A 23875-nucleotide genomic window follows, 5' to 3' on the forward strand; every position below is an offset into this window, starting at 1 on the left:
CTGCCTACACTTATTATTACAGGTTATATTTATATTCCATCTCAAATAATCGCTGATGCATACAACCAGAGGGGTTTTACATGGGTTCTAACCCTTCCTTTTGGTGCAGTGAATCAATTTGGTTGAAGTGATCATCCACTCAACCCTTCTCAGACTGAAGATGGCTGCAAACACTGTTCACTGTTAAAAGAGCTTGGATCAGAAGTTATAAAAGGAACTTGAAACAGCACAAAGGGAGTATTTGAAATTAAAACCAAACCTCTCTGACAAGCAAACTCGGAAAGTCCCGTCTGCGGCCAATCAGCGGCTGCCACCTGTTTGAAACGGACCAATGGGAAGGTAGGAAGGGGGGGGGGTAGGTTGTTGCGCTGTGTTAGCGCGCGCGGTGGGGGGTGGGGGAATCTAGAATGGAGGGATTTTGAGGGAATCGGGGATCGAGTGATTCTCGGGGGTGGGAGGCGGCGAGAGTGTGTAATTTCCAGCAGCTGATCGCCTGAAGTGGGTAAGTGATGATTTTTATTCTGCCTTTACAAAATGGCGGCGAGGGGAGTGGGCAGCCGCCTTCGCTCTAGGGCTGAAGGTGACTCTGTTGTTGGGAATTGCCCCGCCTAAGCTGCAATGCGGCATTTGCCATATTAAGTCCTCGGCTGCTCGGCAGGAAGTTGCTGACTCAATCCGAAAGACACCGTGTGATTCCTGATTCAGAAGCAAAACGTTTTTGAGTTATTAGTTTGCTGATGACTTTTCCTGTCCACTACCTCCCCCCGCCCCCCAACAATTGAAAAAAAAAGGGTAGTTTTGTTTGACCAGAAGACTAACTATCACATTTCAGGTAAGTCTTCGAAGTCTTAAAATGTTTTCAGTTCTTTCATCTTTAGATGTGGAGATTTGGAGCGCAGCTCTGCTCAAGATCCGTTTCAATCTGTTTTATTTTTGGAGTGGTGGTGAGGGAGAGAAATTAATGATAAGATAGGTTAGAACATAAGATATACGTTGGTAAAGGCAAAAAACTGCGGATGCTGGAAATCCAAATCCAAAACAAAAATACCTGGAAAAACTCAGCAGGTCTGGCAGCATCTGCGGAGAAGAACAAAGTTAACGTTTCGAGTCCGAATGACCCTTCAACAGAACATATGTTGGGGTTGATCTTTCAAGTAAAGGCACAATGGCTGCCCGAACGGGAAACGCCTGAGACGCAATTGAATTTGAAAACAATCCTGTTGTTTACCTATTTGATCATTAGCTTATTTTCACAGTATTTCAGCACTTTTAAACCAAGGTGGCATTTTGTGGAAGTTTGTGTTACATGGACAAAATTAAGACAAAAATGAATTCCCAGTTTTGAAAATGTAGTTTACAAACATAAAATTACTTACAAAATATTTTAAAGGCTGGTTCATTTACAATGTTTAAAATGTTGGTCTAGATAGACTTGGGTATGTTGCTGAATCCTGGAGCTCTGAAGAGGCTAATCAGTAAATTTGTTTCAGTATACTTTCTAACAGTTAGCTTAAATGGAACTGCAAATGGGGTTTGTAAGAGGAGGCAAAAGAGATGAGTAAGTGTAGGTGAAAGATGGTAGTAGCTGATCAAATAAATGATCAAGGGTAGAATTTCCATTATGTAGGCTGCATTCAGTGCCTGGTTAGGTTACACTTCCTGCTAAAGCCTCTTTGTATAATTCAAATGTAAGTGCATTGGAAGTAGTTCAGAGAATGTTTACCAGACTAATACCCTGGTGGGTTGTCTTATGAGGAAAGGTTGGCGGACTAGGCTTGGGTCTGCTGGAGTTTAGAAGAGTAACGGGTGACTTAATTGAAACCTTTAAGATCCTGAGTGTCTTGACAGGGTAGGTGTGGAGAGGATGTTTCCTCTTGTGGAAAAATCTAGAACTAAGGGGTCACTGTTTAAAAATAAGGAGTCACCCATTTAAAACAAATGAGGTGAATTTTTTTCATTCAGGGCCGTGAGTCTACAGAACTCTTTGCGAAAAGGTGGTTGAAGCAGAGCCTTTGATATTTTTAAGGAAGAGCTGGATAAATTCTTGATAAGTAAGGGAGTGATAGGTCATCAGGGGTAGGTGGGATGCAGATTTCAGGCACAATCAGATCAGCCATGATATTAAATGGCAGAACAAGCTCAAGGGGCTGAATGGCCTACTCTTGCTCCTTGGTCATAGGTTGACCTGTGCAATCGGGTAGTGTAATGGAATGTAATAGCTTTTACTTTCCTTTTATATTTAAGCGTGGTAACCAAGTGCAGTTGAAAATGGATTTATCACCAAAAGTAAACATTTTTAATAAGGATGTCTAGTCTTTCACCTGTGGGTAGTCTGATTTTAAAATGACAAAGCAATTATATGAACTGTATTGAACCATTTGATAGTTAAATTGGTGTGCACTTATCAGCCTCTTTAGTAAGTTCTTTTTTTTATATGGGATCAAAACTACTAATACCTGTGTACTTAGGAAATAATTGCCTTCCCAGACCAGTGGAATCTTGTTATTTTGACATGGTGGTGTGGCAGTTTTTTTTTGAATGGGATCTGACAGATGTAAATTGGTAGCGAACCAGTATACAAGATCATGGAAACCATGAGTGTAAATGGTTTTGCATGTAACTCACGTGTTTAAAACTTCTCTTTTTTTGTGCTGGTTTGGTCAATTTGCACTGATATAACTAATAGAAATTCAATCCCATTGTTTCTGCTTAGATGCAGTTATCCTTTGTGATCCTAAAAGGACAAGTTAAGGCCAGCTTTCCTTAAATCAGGTCCTTGAGGCCTTTTAACAAAAAGCTATCAAAGCATAATCGTCCCTGTAATAGAACAGCTTGCATATGAGTAGCATCTTGAACTAGAAAAACATTCCAAAATACTTCATAGTAAACAAAAATGGACACCAAGACAAAGAATATATTAGGATGAGTGACCAAATGCTTTGCCAAAGAAGTAGGTTTTTAGGAGGATTTTGGAGATAGAGAGAGCCATGGGGAATTGCAGAGAGTGGGGGCAACATGGCTGAAAACATGTCTGGCAGTGGTAGGGAGGGGGAAATACACAAAAGGACAGAGTGAGTCATGAGATATTTGGGAGCATGGGAGGATTGTATTGGGCTAGTGGATATGAGAGATTGGGAGGGGCAATACCAGGAATCATGGAAATTCACAACAGCATAGGTGGAGGCCATTCAGCTTGTCATGTTTGTGCAGGCTCTTTGCAAGAGGAATTCTGGTTCCACCTAACCACTTTATCTGCATAACCCGATAGGTTCCCCATCCTCAAGTAAATTTTCAACTTTTTAAAGGTGTTTATGGAATTAGCTTCTACCACTTTTTAAATAGTGTTTCAGATCCCAAGATCTGAAAATATTCTCATCTACTCTCTAGATCTTTGTCAATGGTTTAGAATCTATGACTTATAGTTAATGATCCACTAGCTGTAAATAATAGAATAATTTTCCTCTATCTACTCTTATCAAAACCTTTCATTATTCTGAAAATTCCTATTAGGTCTCATCCTAATCTTAGTTCCCTGAAGAACAGTTCTAGCTATTTGTAACTATCATTTTCCAGCCCTGTTGTCATCCTGGTGAATACATTGTAAACTCTTTAAGGCTTCCTGCTGTGCTTTAAATGTATATGGTTTTGGTGCACAGTATAATAACCATTTGCAAATGACAAATTCATTATTCTCTTGAACTTTGAATGTGGCCTTACTTTTCTGAATATTATCTGTAGCTAACAGATTCAAATAAATCTCTATCTTCGTGTTAGTGCTCCCCTCAATAATCATATCAAAAAATTGAGATTTTTGTTATTCTTTCATGGTATGTGGGCGTTGCTGGTGAGGTGAGCATTTGTTGCACATCCCTAATCGCAAGGACAGTTTTTGGTTTTGTTTTATCTATTTACCAATCTTTGACTGTTCTTCAATGTACTCTCAAATAACTTAGTTTTCCACCCATCTCCAAAATTTCCCAATTTATCATTCCTTCTAAGTAAGGTCACCTGAAATATTAAATGTCTTTGTTTTATTTTCCTTGTTTTCAATATTGTCACAATACTAAATCCAATGATATTCTAATTATTGATGCTTAGATTTTGTTCAAACTACAATTTTTTTTAGTATCTCAATCTCTTAATGGAATAAACAGGAGGATAAGAAATTAAAATTGGGACTGGGAGTTAGTGCAGGTCAGTAAGAACTGGAATGATGGGTGAGTAGAACATGTTGCAGGACACGATGTGGGCAACTGAAGTTTGAGATCCCAACCAGGAGCTTTGGCAGAGAAGGAGCCGATGAGATAGTGGAAAGGTAGAACCGGGTATTGCTGGTAAACATTTAAACTGTCAGAGTTATGTGGTGTAATCTGACTGTAATAAAGCATGTAGCTAGCCCTTTCTGAGACAGGTCATGAAAGACTTGCTTGTAAACTGAAATAGAACACAAGGCATTGGTGAGACTGCACCTGGAGTACTGTGCAGTTTTGGACCCCTTACTTGCAGGTCCAGATGATTTGTGCCCCAGACTGCTGAGGGAGGCAAGGGAGGAGATTGCAGGGGCTCTGACCCAAAGTTTTAATTCCTCTCTGGCCACGGGGGAGGTACCAGGGGACTGGAGAACAACTAATGTCATTCCGCTATTTAAGAAGGGTTGTAGAGATAAGCCACCGAATTACAGGCCAGTGAGTCTCACATCAATGGTAGGGAAACTATTGGAGAAAATTCTGAAGGAGAGAATCTATCTCCACTTGGTGAAGCAAGGTTTGATCAGGGATAGTCAGCATGGCTTTGTCAGAGGGAGGTCATGCTTAACACACTTGATTGAATTTTTTGAGGAAGTGACCAGGTGTGTAGTTGAGGGTAGAGCTGTTGATGTGGTTTATGTGGATTTCAGCAAAGCCTTTGAGAAGGTCACACATGAGAGACTTATAAAGAAGGCAAATGCACATGGGATACAGGGTAATTTGATAAGGTGGATTCAAAATTGGCTTAGTTGTAGGAGACAGAGGATGATGACAGAAAGCTGCTTCAATGACCAGAAGCCAGTGTGCCGTGGCGTATCACAGGGATCTGTGCTGGGTCCCTTGTTATTTGTCATTTATATAAATGGCATAGATGCCTGTGTGGGAGGTAGGATTAGTAAATTTGTGGATGACACAAAGATTGGTCGGGTGGTTAACAGTGAGGTTGAGTGTCTTGGGCTATAGGAAGATATAGATGGGTTGGTCAAATGGCAGATGGAATTTAACCCTGTAAAGTGACAGGTGATACGCTTTGGAAGGAATAATTTGACAAGGAAGTATTCAATGAACGGCATGACAGTAGGAAGTTCTGAGGAGCAAAGGGACCTTGGCATGTGTGTCCAAAGATCTCTGAAGGTGGAGTGGGGTGGTGAAAAAGGCATGTGGGACATTTGCCTTTATCAATCGAGGCATAGATTACATAAGTAGAGTTGTATAGAACCTTGAGGCCACAGCTGGAGTACTGTGTGCAGTTCTGGTCGCCACATTTATAGGAAGGATGTGATTGCACTGGAGGGGGCGCAGAGGAGATTCACCAGGATGTTGCCTGGGATGAAATATTTAAGTTATGAAGAGAGGCTGGATAGACTTGGGTTGTTTTCATTAGAGCAGAGAAGTCTGAGGGGTGACCTGATTGAGGGGCATGGACAGGGTGGATAGGGAGCAGCTGTTCCCCTTAGTTGAGGGGTCACTCACGAGGGGACACAGGTTCAAGGTGAGGGGCAGGAGGTTTAGGGGGGGATATGAGGAAAAACGTTTTTACCCAGAGCGTGGTAATGGTCAGGAATGCACTGCCTGGGAGGGTAGTAGAGGCGGATTGCCTCACATCCTTTTAAAAAGTACCTGGATGAGCACTTGGCACATCATAACATTCAAGGCTATGGGCCAAGTGCTGGTAAATGGGATTAGGTAGGTAGGTCAGGTGTTTCTCACGTGTCAGTGCAGACTCGATGGGCCGAAGGGCCTCTTCTGCATTCTGTGAGGAAGGATGTAGTTACATTGGAGGTGGTTCAGAGGAGGTTCGCTAGATTGGTTCCAGAGATGCAGGGCTTGTCTTCTGAGGAGAGATTGAGCAGTTTAGGCCTATATTTGCTAGAGTTTAGAAGGGTGAGAGGAGAACTAATTGAGGTATATAAGATGCTAAAGGGGTCAGACAAAGTGGACGTGGAGCGGATGTTTCCCCTTGTTGGGCATTCTAGAACGAGAGGCCATAATTTTAGGCTAAAGGGCAGTAAATTTAAATCAGATGAGGAATTACTTTTCTCAAAGGGTTGTGAATCTGTGGAATTCACTACCTCAGTGCAGTGGAAGCAGGGACGCTGAATAAATTTGAGGAGATGGACAGATTTTTAATTAGTAAAGGGTTAAAAGGTTATGGGGAGAGGGCAGGAAATTGCAGTTCAGGCTGAAATAAGATCAGCCATGATTGTATTTAATGGCGGGGCAGGCTCGAGGGGCTGAATTGCCTACTCCTCTTAGATCTTATGTAGAGAGAAAAGTATGCAATGGGTTAAAAACTGTAATTACTTCTGAAGAACTATTACCTTTGTCAGTTTGAAAACGCAATGCTCTTGTTACTGATCAAAACTACAGCTCTTTTGCTTCACTCTAATATTGCTTTCAATATTTGGTGAGATGTAAACTGTTGTTCACTTATCATCAGAAATGGTTAGCTGAAACAATTTTTTGTTTCCAATGCCAGGATTTCTTTTTGAAGTTAGATTTCTGATGAATGTTCAGGAGAATTTTCTAAATCAGTACGTTCCTGGTCTGACAAGGAAGGAGGCATTGTTGGATTTGGTTCTCAAACGGTGTGGATCAAGTGTCAGTAGGGGTGCATTAATAAGCAATATAATATAAGGTTTAGGTTAACTATTGAAAAGGACAAGGAGCTATCCTGCCTAAAAATAATTAATTGGACAAGGATCATTTTCAATGGGCTGAGAACAGATCAAGCCCAAGTAAACTGGAACAAAAGATTGGCATGCAAAACTATAGCGGAAGATGGGTTTACTTTAAAAAGATGGTTTGGGTACAGTTGAGGTGCATTTTCACAAGGGAGAAGATAGGACAAATAAATCCAGAGCTCCCTGGATAATGAGAGAGATTGTAAGATGAAGCAGATATAGGGTGAATATGGCACATGTCAGGTTGACAATACTCCTGAGAACTGGGCTAACTACAGAAAGTTCAGAGTTGAAATGAGAAAAAGAATAAGGAAAGCAAGTTAAAGTGAGAGAAGAGATTGGTAGCTAACACGGCAGACTTTTTATAGACATATTTTCGGAAAGGTGACTAAAAGATTCTTCAAAAGAAGGCTTTAAATATGTTTGCATTATGGAGTGAATGTGGCTTAGCAAAGATCAGGGTGACCAGTCCAAATCTGATGCTAAATGTGCTAAAAGTAGTATGAAGCTATCTCTAGGAAATGGTCCCTTATTACAGTTTATAGTGCTGCACCATAATTCCAGTCAAAACAAAACCAAGTCATCTTTAGTACACTACGCATATGCTGTGATAATTAAACATTTTAAATTATTTTGTCTAGGAAATGGAGCATTGAAAGGTATCAAACTAATGTTTGTTTAGAGGTTTCTTGTAAACATTTTGATACATTTTAGATCCTCTGAAAAGAAAAACTAAATTTGCAATTGTTCAAGAGGCTGTATGGTAATGAATGCCTTGCAGTAGATACTGTGATGTTATAAGGCTTTTAGTAATCTTTGGTATGAAAATTTCACATCGACACACAGCATCAGCAACTCTGATTTTAATGATGCATGTTGTCTATTTGTAAAAACCTCTAACCTCTTTCTGAACTTTAGTTGTCTTGAGAGAACACTAGAACTATCTAACACTTGGGATTGAGGCTGAGGTGAGGAAAAGGGGGAATAGATTTCTTCTGTGCGCGGTAGTTCTTTACTTAATCATTTTGTTAACTTGAAGTACAGATAATCAATTTGTTTACATTCCTCCCCAAGTGGTTAACAGATTTGCCATAGATAGTAATTGGACAATGTTAGAGCATCTGGCTTTTGTGCAGATAAATAAATATAATGACATTACTGCTGACAAAAGTATATGTGGATTGAAGTGTAATAGTTGTAAGAATATTTTTGCAGTGAAATTAACTTTTTGCTGATTTTTGTTCTTCATTTTCAGGCTTTTTTGGAAGACTTTGACAGAATTGCCTATTGGTTACACTATTTCCTTTGTGACATAAATTGCTCCAACTATGAAAATGTACCAGTTTCTTAATCTGAAGTTTTAACTTCATAATGGAGTGTTAAGCTTAAATGGGCACATTACCTTTTTTGGAAGGAGCTTTGTTTCTGTTCGCTACCATAATTTAATCCTTTTTAGGAAGACCACTGTTGAAATTGAGCATAATTTTGAAATTCCTGCCCCCTATAATCCTTTTTTTTAAAATGCAACATTCAGCTGCATGTTGAACAATAACCTCCTAAATGTTTGTGGAAACATATTAATAGCAAGTAAGAATGAAAATTAAGACATTGATCTGTATCAACAAAGAAATTTATTTGCTCTTGGATTTAAATTCAATTACATGAGCAAAGACTTAAGTTAACTGTTATAACTTAATACGCTGTTCCGTATGACAGGATTTTTGTGCAATTTGAAGAGACAAAAATGAGCTAGGAATGGAGAAAAGAAAACTTAAAATTGTTTTGAGTTTCTTAATCCTTCAGCCAACATCACTAAAGCAGATCATCTGGTCACTATATTAACACTGTGGGACCTTGCTGTTTGAAAATTGGCTGCTATGTTTCCAACATTACAAGTGACAACGCTTCGGAAGTACTTAGAAGATTCTAAAATGCTTCGTAATTAATGAAATGCTTTCTTTTTCTTTCTTTCACAGAATTTTCTTTATTAAGGTTCTCTAAGAGAATCAACAACCCTGATTTTTAACTTGCCTCACCTGGAGGAAACCAAACACTGGACATATAGAAGTTACTGTTTAACATGCAGATGGATGTGGGGGTGGGGGGTTCCTCTTTAAATATGTAGGTCAGGTTCTGATGATGTCACAGAGTCCCTATCTGGAACCTGTCAGGTTACGACACTAACATCTGGCATGCAAGTTTATCGTTTGCCCACTCCCACATGTACTGGTCCCAACCCGACTTAAAATTAAGCATTTCTGTTTTTAAAAACAAGTAACAAAGCTCCTTTCAAAAAAGGTAAGCCCTTATTATATACAATATTCTTCATGAATATATTGCAAAATCAGAGTTTTGGCCACTTCAGAATTGGCAGAGATCAAGAACTGCAGTATGATCTGTCTTCAGAACTTTACCGAATTTCGACATTTGCTCACTTCCCTTCAAATGTTTTGGTGTCTGAAAGGAATCTTGCACGTGCTGGATTCTATTACACTGGTGTAAATGATAGAGTGAAGTGTTTCAGCTGTGGAGGCACAGTTGATAACTGGCAACCAGGTGATAATGCTGTTGAAAGACACAAGAGATGCAACCCGAGCTGTAGTTTCATTCATAGCCTGCCTTCAAGTGTTGATCATTCTTCAAATCACTCTGCGTTTTCTCCACCAAATGCAGCTTGCTTTTTTCAGTCATCTTTTCACGAAAATGAAGCACAGATTGGCCTGGACCGCAGCATTCCTGGTGATCCAGTGGTCTCCAGAAGTATGGAAAATATTTCTCATCAATTGAGATACCCGCAGTACAGTGCAGCTATGTGTAGTGAAGAAATGAGACTGCAAACTTTTCAGAATTGGCCCACCTATTCTTCTTTAATCCCTGCCGAACTAGCCAAAGCTGGATTTTACTATACTGGGGAAGAAGATAGGGTTGCGTGTTTTGTCTGTGGTGGAAAGTTAAGTAACTGGGAACCTGGAGATCGTGCAACGTCTGAACATAGAAGGCACTTTCCTTCGTGCCCATTTGTTCTGGGGAATCAGATGGGTAACATTCCAATGAGTGATACAGAATCTCAAAGAACAGATGAGGGAAGTGCAGTGGTCCGAGCTATGCATCCACGACACCCTGAGATGCAATCTTATGATACTCGGCTACAAACGTTTTTGAGATGGCCAGTCAGGAATTTTATTCAACCTGAACAGCTATCTAGAGCTGGATTCTACTATGTTGGTAATATTTTTTATTTTATTTTTCTTCTCTCCTGAAGATTGTTTAAAATTGTAACTAAAGCATTCAAATGTGAGACAAGCACCAAAACTGTTTACAAATGTTTAGAGCTGAATGGATTATTGGGTCATTTGGTGTGGGTGGGGGGTGGTGCGGCTGGTAGTGAGGTGTGGTAAAGAGGATGCAACATCTTTAAAAATGTGACTCAATTGTTCTTCTAGGTAGATTTCTAAATTTGTCCAAGTGTACTACAAATCCGTTTTCCACTTCTGGACATATTGACTAACTGGAACCTGTCATGTAGGAAATTATCTGCCCTTATTAGTTATGTTTGAGGATAATTTAAAAAAATAAAATAAAATAGTACTGCATAAGGCTCAAGTATTATGGAATTGAACATTTTTTTTTGTTTTCGATGCCCAATTTCAACATTGACTAGTCACAGATTGGGTGTCATATGGCCAGGTGCAGAGTAGGAGTCCATTTTCCCCCAACACACTTCTGTTACATGAGTGAGATGATTTTTCTTTTGCTCACATTTGCTTGCTAGCCATCTTATGTTCTTTCTAAATGTGATTGATTGATTGTGCTATAATCTTATGCACAGTTAGAATTGAAATAGGGTTATCCAGTTTCATCTGTTATAAGATTTGGACAGCTGAAAAAAGTTTCTGCACCCCATTACACTGCACTGAATCCAATCTTAAGTTGTTAACACTGGCCTATCAGTTGGTTTGAGGGTTTGGGGGGAGTTGGGGGATAGGGAGTTGGGCAGTGGTCGTGGGGGGGGGGGACATTAAATCCATTGAACTGCCTGCCCCTTTCCCTACTGCAGTATTACCAACAGTGTGGGTGAAGTTGGGTGGCCTGCCTACCAGTGGGCCAATTGTGCTCCTTAAGTGGGCAGTTAATACCCACTTAAGGATCTCATCTTGCTGCCACTGGGATAAAACCTGTGGTGCAAGAGGCCCACATTAAGCATCTAGCTCAGGAGATTTCCCTTCTGAGCGCTGGTGATCCCTTCTTAACTGGCCCCTCAGCCCATTGGTTGAACCCTCCCAGGTTCCCTCCAGACCTCTGAAACCCTGGCCCCCAATCCTTTTGCTGACCTCTCATCACCCACAATCCCTCATGATCCCCAGGCACTTACAATGTTCCAATCCATCTTTGAATGCCTCCTCAAGCCCTGAGTGCAGTAGCACCAGTGACTATTGCTCACGATGGTGCTGCCGGTATGAGAACTGCGGCCTCTGGCCAGAAATTCTGAGGCAGGATTCCTGTCCCGTGGGTGGGGGGAGCCTTTCCAGTCTATTAATGGGCAAATGGTGTTAAGTGGCTGTGAGACAGCCATTCTTTCCCTGCACGGGATCCACTTTGTTTTTTAGCTGGGGTCGGAGGGTTGAGTATCACAGCGCCTCATATAACTCAGCCCTAAGTGTGCACGGATAAATGGAAGTGTTCAATGAGCTAACCAGTCCATTCAATAAGCTGCTTTCATCTTAGTAATATATCTTTTGTTTTTCATATCCCTTTTTATTTAAAAGTTTCCTTAAGGAACTTAATTTGCGGGCAGTGCAAAATATTCTACAACATAATTAAGTGGAGAATTGACTGTGTATTTTGTTAACCTTAGGACAAAATGATGATGTGAAGTGTTTTTATTGTGATGGTGGCCTGAGGAGCTGGGAGGCTGGAGATGATCCATGGGTGGAACATGCAAAATGGTTTCCGAGGTAAATTGTTCAGATAAGCGTATAACAGGATGTGCTTCAAGTGCACAGATCAATACCTTTGCGGAATAAATGATTTTGCTACTTCATATCTGATTGCAAGTCCTTCATGAATTATTGCCTAAGCTTAAATTTGTATTATGTTCATGATGAGACCAAACTTGGAAAACAAAATTACTTTGGGTACAAGTTCACCCATTTAATAGCTGGTTTTCTTTTGTTAGCTCAACTAGAAATACAATCTTAAAGCCTGAGATTTTATGGTGATAAACCTGTGTCACAACGTTATGCACATGTACTGAAACGGCTTTTATAAAAGTCACAACTGACATCTGTGTGTCCGTGACAAGGGTAAACTGAACCTCCTTGCCCTTTCAACTTGTGTGTAGCCTTTGAACAGTTGATTGCAATAGCCTGTCCTCTATTGTCCAGCTGGGCGGGGCTACTCTCCCCTGGTTCTGTTCTTACCTATCCAATTGTAGCCAGAGAATCACTTGCAGTTGTTCTCTTCCTGCTCCCACACTGTTACATTGATGTCCCCCAACGATCAATTCTTGGCTCCCTCCTGTTTCTCATATCCATATTGCCTCTTGGTTATATCTGAAAGCACAGTGTCATTTTTCATGTGTACATTGATGATACCCAGCTCTACCATACCATCACTCTTTCCATTCTTCCACTGTTGCTAAACAATAAGACTGCTTATCTGACATTCAGTAGTGGACAAACAGAAATTTCCTTGAATTTTGGGAAGACTAAAGCCATCGTTTTCAATACCTGCTCCACTGACCCCATCTTTATCCCTGACAACAATCTGAGATTAAGCCAGTCTATTCTCAACCTTGGTGTCATTTTTGACCTAGAGAAGAGTTTCCAACTTCATTTTCGTGCAACCACTAAGACCTTTTTTTTCCAACCTCCTAACATCACCCAACTTCACCTCTGTCCCAGCTTAACTGCTGCAGAAACCCCCATTCATGGCTTCATTGCTAGTAAACTTAATAATTTCAACACTCTGTCTCATATTCTGCCCTCTAAGTTTGAGGTCATCCAAAGCTGCTGCCTGTGTCTTAACTTGCATCAAGTTCTGTTCACCTATCACCTCTCTGCTCAGTGACCTGCAGTGGCTCCCAGTCAAACCATATCTTGATTTTAAAATTCTCATCCTTGTTTTCAAATCCCTCCATGACATCACTCCTGCCTATTTCTGTAATCTCCTCCATCCCCACAATCCTGCAAAATATCTGTGCAAATCTAATTCTAGCCACTTGAGCACTCATTTTACTGGGCTGCACCACTGGTGGCTGTGCCTTCAGTCATGTAGGCTGTATACTCTGTAATTAAACTCCATACACCTATTCACCTCTCTCACTTGCTTTCCCCCTTCAGGACCCTTCTTAAAATCTGCGTTCTTTGACCTCAGCTTTTGAAAGAATAAAAAAAAAAAAATCTGACCCAATATCTCCATATGTGACTCAGTGTCTGTTTTGTAGTGAAGCACTTTGGAACAAATTTCTTTAATATTAAAGGTGCTATAGGTAGATCCTAAAAGCGATTTCAACACCATACTTTAATGTCTGAAATATATATGGATTTAAAAACACATCTGCAGTGGGGACAAGGTATAGTGTACATCTATTCCTAGTGATTTATAGGAATTATTTTGACATATTTTAATCTAGAAATTTTATGATCGCAATCTCTGCTCTCCCTTCCTATCCCTTATTTGACATACATCTTAAATGTGGCTTTAATTTGCTAATATTTTTCACTTTAGGTGTGAATATCTTCTTCAAGAAAAGGGACAGACATTTGTAAATCAGATCCAGACAAGGTTTCCAAATCTATTTGATCTCCAGGTAACAGCATTTCTCTACAACTGCTGCAGAATAGCACATGCAGTCTAATTTATCTGTGTATCTCTTTCAACTTTATATTAATTTTTCCCATTTTTTTTTAAAGCTGCATTCCAATTCAGAAGACATCTTGGAGGAAATTCAGATGCCAGGTAAGTTGGTAATCCTATAAAACCTTGTGAATACAGAGAAAGTAAAAAAAAGTTTGTTACGATTTAGTTCTTCACCATCTCTAGCTGACTGACTTTTTATAAGGCCAAACTATTTTGGAATCCTTTATTGGAAGAAGTATGAGACTTTCTTCCTTGGAGAAAGTGCCTAGTTTCTCTTTGGCTGCTCCTGATGAATTTGGAATCTTGTGTACTTTATTCATTTAACTGTTCGTTCTTTCATCAGTTTAACTAGCATTAACACAAACTATTTTACAGTTAAAGTACTGTAAAAATGATCATTTAATTATGAATAATTGAACGTGTCATTTGTTTCATTGCAGTGCACACATTACTAAAGCTGACCTTGAGGACAAGTTCATAGTGTGTGTAACAAGTTGTGGAGCCAACCAGGGTACAGGCTATATTAGACCTGGTAATGTGTAATAAGACAGGATTAATTATCTTTTAGTAAAGGATTCTATAGATAAGGGTGATCATAACATGATAGAAATTCCGTTTGAGGGTGAAAATATAGGTCTGAAACTTAAATAACGTTAAATTAAATACGAAGGTATGAAGATAGAGTTGGCTACAGTGGACAAGGAAGCTAGGTTAATGGGAAAGATGATAGATAAGCAGTGGCAGACACTTAAGGAGATGTATTGTAATTCTCAACAAAGGTATACTCCATTGAGAGAGACTCTGGAAAAAAATGAACCAATTATAGCTAACTAAGGAAGTTGTGAATAATATTAAATTGAAAGGAAAGATGAAGATTAGTGATAGGCTAAAAGATTAGGAAAGTTTTAGAAACTAACATTGACTACAGAAATAATAGACTGACTAAATAGATTGAGTAAAATTGTAAAAAAAAAATGTCAAAAACAGACTGTAAGAGCTACGAGAATATGAAAAGGATGAGAGTAGCTAAAGTAAACGTTGGACCCTTAGAGGATGAGACAAGGGAGTTAATAATGACAGAGTCTTTGAGCAGATAAATTCAGCAAACCAGTGCATCTTATGGAGACTAGTCTCTTGAACCTGTTGGTCTGCATAGTGGTTGCAGAAAAAGTGGATGCCTTTGTTGTAATGTTCCAAAATTCCCTAGATTCTGGCAGGGTCTTTGGAAATTGTAACACCTGTATTCAGTAAAGGAGGGAGGCAGGAAACTAGACCAGTTAGCCTAATGGGGGAAAATGCTAGAATTTATTATTAAGGAAATAATAGCAGGATATCTAGAAAATCCATAATGTAATTCAAGCAGATGATTGAATTAGAAAACTGTGTTGGAAAAATTCATTAGAGTTGTTTGAGGTAGGAAGAAGTGGGGGAGGGGAGGGAAACAAGGGGAGCTCTGTAGATGTTGTAGAGTCATTGTCATTTTGGCACAGAAGGAGAATATTTGGCCCATTAAGTCCATGCCATATAATATTTGGATTTCCAAAAGGCATTTGATAAGATGCCAAATACAAGGTTACTGCACAAGATAAGATCTCATAAGTTCTGAAGACAAGTCATAAGGACTCGAAATATTAACTCTCTCTTTCTCTCCACAGATGCTGTAAGAACTGAGTTTTTCCTGCAATTTTTGTTTTTGCTTCAGATTTCCAGCATCTGCAGTATTTTGCTTTTAGCTAAGATCTCATGGTGTTGGGGGTAATATATTAGTACAGATAATATGGTATAGAGGGATCTGGGTTCCTTGTAAATGAATCACGAAAGGTTAGCATTCAGGGACAGCAAATAATTAGGAAGGTAAATGGAATGGAAGGGGATTGAGTGTAAAAGAATGGAAAAGGGCAATGGTGAGATGAAACCTAGAGGTACTCTACAGTTTTTGGTTTCCTTGTTAAGGAGAGTATACTTGTATTAGAGGCAATTCAAATAAGGTTCACTAGGCTGATTCCTGATTAATAATGGAAAGTGAGGAAATGGTGGATGAATTGAACAGAGATTTTCTGTCTTCCCTGTAGAGGATACAAGTAACATCCCAGAAATAATTGTGACTCAGGTGGTGGGAAGGAGGGAGGAACTAAAAACAATCAATTGCCAGGGAAAGGGTACTTGAAAAAAAAATTAGAACTAAAAGCTGACAAGTCCCCAGCTCCTTATGGACTTCACTCTTGGGGTCTTAAAAGAAGTGGCTGCTGGGATAGCATATGCAATGGTTTTAATTTTCCAAGATACCCTATATTCTGGAAAGGTTCCATCAGATTGGAAAACACTGAATGTGACTCCCTTTGTCAAGAAAGGATGGAGACAGAAAGCAGGAAACTATAGGCCTGTTAGCTTAACATCTGTCATAAGGAAAATGGTGGAGTCTATTATTGAGGTCTTAGCAGGGCACTTAGAAAATCTCAGTGCTATCAGGCAGAGTCAGCATGGTTTTGTGAAAGGGAAATCATGTTTGACTAATTTATTGGAGTTCTTTTGAGGAAGTAACAAACAATTCAGATGAAAGGAAGCCTTTGGATTTGCTCCAGAGAGCATTTGACCAGGTGCCACATCAAAGGTTACCACACAAAATAGGAGCTCATGGTGTAGGGAGTAACATATTAGCATCGTTAGAGGATTGGTTAGCTAATAAGAAACAGTGAGCATAAATGGGTTATTTTCCCGTTGGCAAGATGTGACGAGTAGAGTGCCATAGGGATTGGTGTTGAGGTCTTGACAATTTTTAATATATGTCAATGACTTGGATGAAGGGACCAAATGTATGGTTGCTAAATTTACTGATAACATAGAGAGGTAGGAAAGTAAGTTTTGAAGAGGAGGTAAGGAATCTGCAAAGGGGTATGGTTAGGTTAAGTGAGTGGACAAAAATTTGGCAGATGGAGTATAAAGTGGAAAAATGTGAAATTGTCCACTTTGGTAGGCAGAATAGAAAAGCAGCATATTATTTAAATGGAGAATGATTACAGAACTCTGCAATACAGAGGGATCTGGGTGTCCTGGTACATGAATCATAAGTTAGTATGCAGGTACAGCAAGTGATTAGGAAGGCAAATGGAATGTTGTTTATTGCAAGAGGAATAGAATATTAAAGTAGGGGTGTCTTGCTATGGAAGTCCAGGAGAGGGGTTTAGTGAGACCACATCTGGAGGACTGTGTACAGTTTGGTCTCCTTATTTAAGACAGGATATAAGTTTGTTAGAAGCAGTTCAGAGAAGGTTCACTCGACTGATACCTGGGATGGGGATGTTATGAGGAAAGGTTGGATGGGTTGCGCTGTATCCATTGGAGTTTAGAAGACTGAAAGGTGACCTTATTGATCCTGAGGGGATTTGACTGGGTGGATGCTGAAAGGATGTTCCCCTTCTAGTAGAGACTAGAACTAGGGGACACAGTTTTTTAAAATAAGGCATCTCCCATTTAATACTGATGAGCAGAAATTTTGAGGGCTGAGAAGCTTTGAACACCCTTCCCTAGAGAGCGGTTAAGGCAGGGTCATTGAATATTTTTGGGCAGAGGTACATATATTCTCGACTAACAAAGGAGTCATTGGTTATCGGGGATAATTGGGAATGTGGAGTTGAGTCCACACCCTGATCAGCCTTGATCTTATTGAATGGCAGAACAGACTCAAGGGGTCGAATGGCCTACTGCTGCTCCTAATTTGTATTCACTTGAGGTTTTTTTGGAGTTTTTATAGTTCTTGACTGAAAATTGCACTTAACTATTTTCAATTCATGTAGTTGTTCAGTTTGGACCTGGGGAAAATCGATCTGAAGATGCAATCATGATGAATACACCAGTGGTTAAAGGTGCTATGGAAATGGGTTTTGATCGAAGACTCGTGAAGCAGACTGTCCAAAGAAAAATCCTTACAAGTGGAGAGAATTACAAATCTGTTATAGAGCTTGTGACTGACTTGCTGAATGCTGAAGATGAAGAAAGGCAAGAAAACAGAGAAAGAAAACTGGAAGAAGTGGCTGAAGGTATGTATTAATAATATGCATATGGATAAGAGCAAAGGCAGGTTTGGTCTTGGCTGTGAAATTCCCGTTATCCTCCTGGACGTCAATCCAGACTCAAGCTTTAATAATGACCAGTTGTTGAGTAAGAGTGGCTGGCAACTATAAAAATGTACTTCAGTAAGGAAGTAACTCCTTCAGAAAATGAGGAAGGAATATGGGTAAGAGCAGGAGAAACAAAATAATTGTTTTCGAGTGTTGGGATTAAATATTGCAAGCTGTTCAGTTCTGTGCACTGCATATGACATATTTTGGTCTTTGGGAGCTGTCAACTAACCAGTCACGAAGTCATTGGTGTTCTGGTGCAGAAAATTGAGTGGTTGAGTTTGATACAGCCATTTGAAAAATCTGGCTTTTGTTTTTAGGCAACAACCTACTAATTTGTAAATACATTTTTTTGAAAAAATGTAATTGCTGGAAATCTAAAACAAAAAACTGAACTTGATGGAAATTTAGATTAGTCAGCCTTTAAGGTTTGAAGTACATGCTGAAATTTTGGTGAGCATCCCTGGCAGAACTGGAAAATGGATAAATGGATACAGGGGGAAACATACTCCAATTGCCTCTTCAGGTATTGTTTTTTTTCTCCCCATTGCTTTTCTCTCATTTATATAAAATGCTTGCTCCTTTACAGTGCCAAAGAAGGGTCCTACCAAAAATTGTGCATTTGATTATAGTTGAGAATTTATCTACAAAGCTTCCTATATTTTCAGTTATCTTTCTCGTCTTGGTAAATTGGAGCTTTGATTGTTTTTTCCCTGTTGCATTTGGGTCTAAGTTTTTCTGTTCTATGCTGTCTCTTCAGTCAGAGAATTTACATGTTATTCAGAACACACAAAGGAATGTGTCTGACTAAGAAAGCTCCATCTATTATGAAATTAATATCAGGAGATAGTGCCTCTATCAATTGAATGAGTATTCTTTTGTATGTATCTATAAAGTTTTATTGGGGGATACAATACTTGCTTTTAGTAACCTAACATTTGTTTGCATATGTTATGGTGTATTTAGAAATCTTAATTTTTATTTCTTTCAAAATGTTATTTGCATTGGTACAAAGTCAATAGATGTATTCCTTCAGTTCCATTAACTTTCTTACTATACTGTTGGAGGTGGGTGCAGAAACTGATTTCTAGTATTTTGAAGACTCCTTATTTTTCAAAGGAATGGATTATTTGCATGACGCACAGTTCCCATTCAAAGCAGTTGAAAGAATTTATTGTGTTGTTGCCAAATTGCAATATGACTCACTGGAATTTATTGCAAACGAGGTTTCAGTAAACTAATTATCAATGCTTCCCCTTCCACTTTCTAGAACAAATTAATGAAAAATCTGCAAATTCTGAATAACCCTTTCCCCTTTGCAGGTGATGTATTGCTACTGAAGAAAAATAGTGTTGCTTTGAGTCAGAATTTGACAAATATAGCACCCTTGCTTGACGATCTAGAAACACGATCCTTACTAAATAAAATGGAAAGTGAAATGATCAAACAAAAGCCTCAGACGCATGAACAAGCCAGAGAACTACTTGATACAGTAATTCGCAAGGGAAATGCAGTAGCTGAAGCATTTAGAGATGTCCTGTTGGTACATGAACCAGAATTGCATGAAAAATTATATGGTAAGTAATTCACTGTCTTTTTTAGTATTGTTCAATCACATGTCAAACTAGGACCTTCATTGAAATAGCAAAACTGCCAGCAGATAGGTTTTTTGTGTATTAGTGGCTTATGTTGTCTGAAGACTTAAATTATACATGAAACATATAACCATTAACCGATGGCAGTTGTAAATAGGAATTTAAAATGCATCTAGTACAACTTTAATCAGCTTAGTTTTTAAACATTATTTAATGCTTTAATTCACATTCCAAACTATGTTCTGAGGGTACATTGGCTTTTTCTTCTTGCAAATTATGCACAGCCCATATGGTAGAGTTAAAAAATAACAAGGGGAAGAAGGCGGGAATAGTCTATAGGCTCTCTGTAGGACAGAGAATAAATCGGAAGATAAGGAGGGGCATGTAAAAAAGGCAGTACATTAATCATGGGTGACTTTAGCCTTCATGTAGATTGGGAAAATGAAATTGGCAGAGGTAGCCATGAATAAGAATTCATAGTGTATTTGGCACAGTTTCCTTGAACAATGTTGTGGATTCAACAAGGGATCAGGCCATTTTGGGTCTGGTAATGTGTAATGAGGCAGATTTAATAAATGATCTGAGGAAAAGATCCCTTAGAAAACAGGGACCATAACCTGGTAGAATTTAGTGTTCAGTTTGAGAGTGAGAAATGTGGGTCAGAAAGAACATTGCTAAACTTAAATAAAGGTAATTACAAAGGAATGAGGGCAGTGTTGGCTGGAGTGGACTGGGAAAGGAGTTTAGCAGAAAACCGTTGATGAACAATGGTAGACGTTTAGGAAAGTAGTTCATGTCTCATAACAAAGATATATCCCAGTGAGGAAGAAGGATTCTAGGAAGGGGATAAACAAACCATGGTTAACCAAGGAATTTAAGGAATAGTATCATGTTGAAAGAAAAGACATACAATGTGGCAAAGATTAGTGGTAAGCCAGAGGATTGAGAGAGTTTTAAAAACCAACACAGGATGACCAAAAAAATAATAGAGGGAGAAAATAAACTGAGGGTGAACTAGTAAGTAATATAAAAACGGACAGTAAGAGCTTCTTTAAATATCTTTAAAAAAGAGGTAAAAATGAACATAGGCCCCTTAGAGAATGAGGCTGGGGAAATAATGGGGAACCAGGAAATGGCAGAGGAGTTGAATAAATACTGTGTGTCAGTCTTCACCGTAGAAGACACTAATAGCATTCCAAAAATACTAAATAATCAAGGGGTTGGGGGTGCACGGAGGTTATAATTACAATACTATAATTAGAGAAACTAATGGGGCTAAAGGCTGACAAATCCCCTGGACCTGATGGGTTGCATCCTAGAATATTAAAGGAAGTAGCTACAGAAATAGTGGATACACGAGTAGTAATCTTCCAAGAATCCTTTAGATTCTGGTAAAGTCCCGGAGGATTGGAAAACTGCCAATGTAACACCCTTATTCAAAAAGGGAGGGAGACAAAAAAGCAGGTAACTATAGGCCAGTTAGCTTAACATCAGTCATTGGAAAATGTTGGTTAGCATGGCTTTATGAAGGGGAGATCATGCCTGGCAAGTTTATTAGAATCCTTTGAGGAGGTAACAAGCAGGATAGATAAAAGCGAATCATTAGTTGTAATATATTTGGATTTCCAAAAGACGCTTGATAAGATACTGCACATAAGGACACTGAATAAGATAAGAGCTCATGGTGTTGGGGGTAGTAAATTAGCATGGATAGAGGATTGGCTAATTAATAGAAGACAGAGTTGGGATAAGGGGGCATTTTCAGGATGGCAACATGTAACTAGTGGAGTGCCACAGGGATCAGTGCTGCAGCCACATTTATTTACAATATATGTTAATGACTTGGATATAGGAAGTGAATATACTATTGCCAAGTTTGCAGATGACCCAAAAATAAGTGGGAAGGCAAGCAGTGAGGATGACAGAGTCTACAGAGGATTATAGATGGGTTAAGTAAGTGGGCAAAAACTTCACAGATGGAATATAATGTGGGAAATGTGGGGTTATGCATTCTGACAGGAAGAATAGAGGAGTTGAATATTATTTAAATGGAAAAAGACTAAAGAAATCTGCAGCATTGAGATTTGGGAGTCTTTGTTCATGAATCACAAAGCTAGCCTACAAGTTCAGCAGGCAATAGGTAAGGCAAATGGAATGTTGGCCTTTATTTCAAAGTGAATGGGGGATAAAAACTATACAAAGCACTAGTTAGACCACATCTAAAGTACTGTGAACAGTATTAGTTACCTTATCTGCATTGGAGGCAGTCCTGAGGAGGTTCACTAAGTTGATCCTGGGTATGGAGGGATTTTCTAATGAGGAGAGGTTGAGTAGGTTGGGCCTGTGCTCATTGAAGTTTAGAAGAATGAGAGTTGAGCTTATTGAAACATTTAAGATTCTTAGGGGACTTGACACGGTAGATGCTGAGAGGTTGTTTCCCCTTGTGGGAGACAGTGTTTAGGACCGGAGGGCATAATCCCAGAGTAAGGGGTCATCCATTTAAGACAGATGAGGAATTTCTTCTCTCGGAGGGTAATGAATCTGTGGAATTCTTTACAGTAGAGGGCTGTAGAGGCTGGGTTAAGTATATTCAAGGCTGAGATAGACTGATTTTTTTTTAATTAGTAAGGGAATCGAGGGTTATGGGAAAAGGCAGGAAAGTGGAGTTGAGGGTTATCAGATCAGCCATGATCTCATTGAATGGTAGTGCAGACTCAATGAGCCGAATGGCCTACTTCTGTTCCTACGTCTTATGGCCAATTCCTGCTGCTGAGAAAAAGGGTGAATAATCCAGTTCTTTGGAGAATCATGGCTATGTTGTCCTCTTTGAACAGATTCTCCTTCAACTCCACTCACTCCTTCCAAATAAAAGGTGTTATTATGGGTACCCTCATGGGTCCTATCCTTACTGTTTTGTGGGATGTATGGAACGTTCTTTGTTCCAGTCCTACTCAAGCCCCTCCCTCCCATCTCTTTCCAGTACATTGATTGTCAGTGCCATTTCCTGCTCTCACCCTGAAGTCAGGATCCATTGACTTTGCTTCCAATGTGCATTATAATACATTGGAGTACCAAAATGGACCGTGGATATTCCTGGCAGTTATAATTTTTAACTAGTGAGAAGTTGACTATATAGGGCCATCAAGATGTTTGCTTGTATAACTGATAGTACCAGAATATGTATATTTTTGTTTTTTTTTTTAAGTGAGGTTTGTGCCAGACTGAACACTCCTTCCAAGTGAATAAAGGGCCAGGGGCTATGTGGACGCAAAATTGGATAAGTGATTGCAAAATGTTGCGGTAACTGTTTCAGATTGGAGGGAAATGTAAAGTTGTGTCGCCTAGGGGCTGGTTTTGGGACCACTACCTTTTTAAAAAAAAAAACAAATATCTTTTACGCCCAAGTAAAATTTATAGGCCAGAATTTTCCTGTCTGCGATTTGGGGGCGGGGCCCACTCATCGACAGGAAAATGAGGCAGGATGACGTCAGGAGGAACCCCCGACATCACCCTGGTTTATTTAAATATTGAGGAAGGCGGGCAGACAGCGAAATCACCTGTCTGCCTGCCGACCTATCAATGGCCAATTAAGGCCATTGACAGGCTAATTAAGATCATTAAAGACCCTGCCCATCCAACCTTAAGGTTGGCGGGCAAACCAGGAGCCCCAGCGGGCTCTTGATAATACGTGAAACCTCTTCCACTGGCGGGATGAGGTTTCATGTCCGTTTTTAAAAAGTTTAATAAAGTTTGTCCTTTTTATTAACATGTCCCATCTTGTGTGACATTGTCACATGAGGGGGACATGTTAATTTTTATATTGTTCAATTTTTAAAATTTTTTTTACATTATCAGTGATCTACCTGAGACACTACTTAGTATCAGGGAGCAGTGCGCTCTTTCACACACATGCGCGAAAGAGCGCACTTCGGATGGGAAATCCCTCTTAAACGCCCCCCCCCCCCTCCCCAAAGCGCTTCCTGTCGGGCAGGCTGCTGGGCGGGCCCCATTTCGGCGGAGGAGTTCGGCTGCCCACCTGCCGCTGAGCTGGTGGGGCCCGCCCATCAAGGTAAGAATTCTGGCCATAACTTCAATGACCTAAAATGTGTTATGTAGCAACAATGAAGAAGATTATAACAGACTTCAGGAGAATGTAAACTGATGGAAGTGTGTAGACACATGGCAGATAAAATTTATTGCAGAGAAAGATGAATTGAGTTGTTTTGGCAGGAAGAATGAAAAGAGGCAATATGAACTAAATGGTACAATTTTGGTGTGGATCTAGGAACCAAGAGACCTGAGGAGGTACATACATAAGTTGAGAAGCCTGTGAAAAGGTATACAGGCTTTATAAACGGGAGTAGAATACA

General features: G+C 39.5%; 1 protein-coding gene across 4 annotated transcripts in view; it reads left to right on the forward strand.

Annotated features, from left to right (window-relative positions):
* The first annotated feature begins 372 nt into the window (after window positions 1-372).
* birc2 (baculoviral IAP repeat containing 2) overlaps window positions 373-23875 on the forward strand; it is a 34600-nt gene continuing 11097 nt past the window's right edge. Inside the window, exons 1-7 of one of the 4 annotated variants that reach the window (XM_041198812.1) lie at window positions 373-502; window positions 8187-10156; window positions 11787-11886; window positions 13661-13742; window positions 13846-13891; window positions 17587-17829; window positions 19233-19487. In XM_041198812.1, coding sequence (XP_041054746.1) covers window positions 9259-10156; window positions 11787-11886; window positions 13661-13742; window positions 13846-13891; window positions 17587-17829; window positions 19233-19487 — 1624 coding nt within the window. In that variant the 5' untranslated portion in view covers window positions 373-502; window positions 8187-9258. Of the gene's footprint in view, window positions 503-565; window positions 833-8186; window positions 10157-11786; window positions 11887-13660; window positions 13743-13845; window positions 13892-17586; window positions 17830-19232; window positions 19488-23875 lie in introns of those variants that run through there. The other 3 variants (XM_041198813.1, XM_041198810.1, XM_041198811.1) reach the window with 3 other exon arrangements.

The sequence above is a fragment of the Carcharodon carcharias genome, chromosome 11 (genome assembly GCF_017639515.1).
Source record: "Carcharodon carcharias isolate sCarCar2 chromosome 11, sCarCar2.pri, whole genome shotgun sequence".
NCBI classification, from domain to species: Eukaryota; Metazoa; Chordata; class Chondrichthyes; order Lamniformes; family Lamnidae; genus Carcharodon; species Carcharodon carcharias.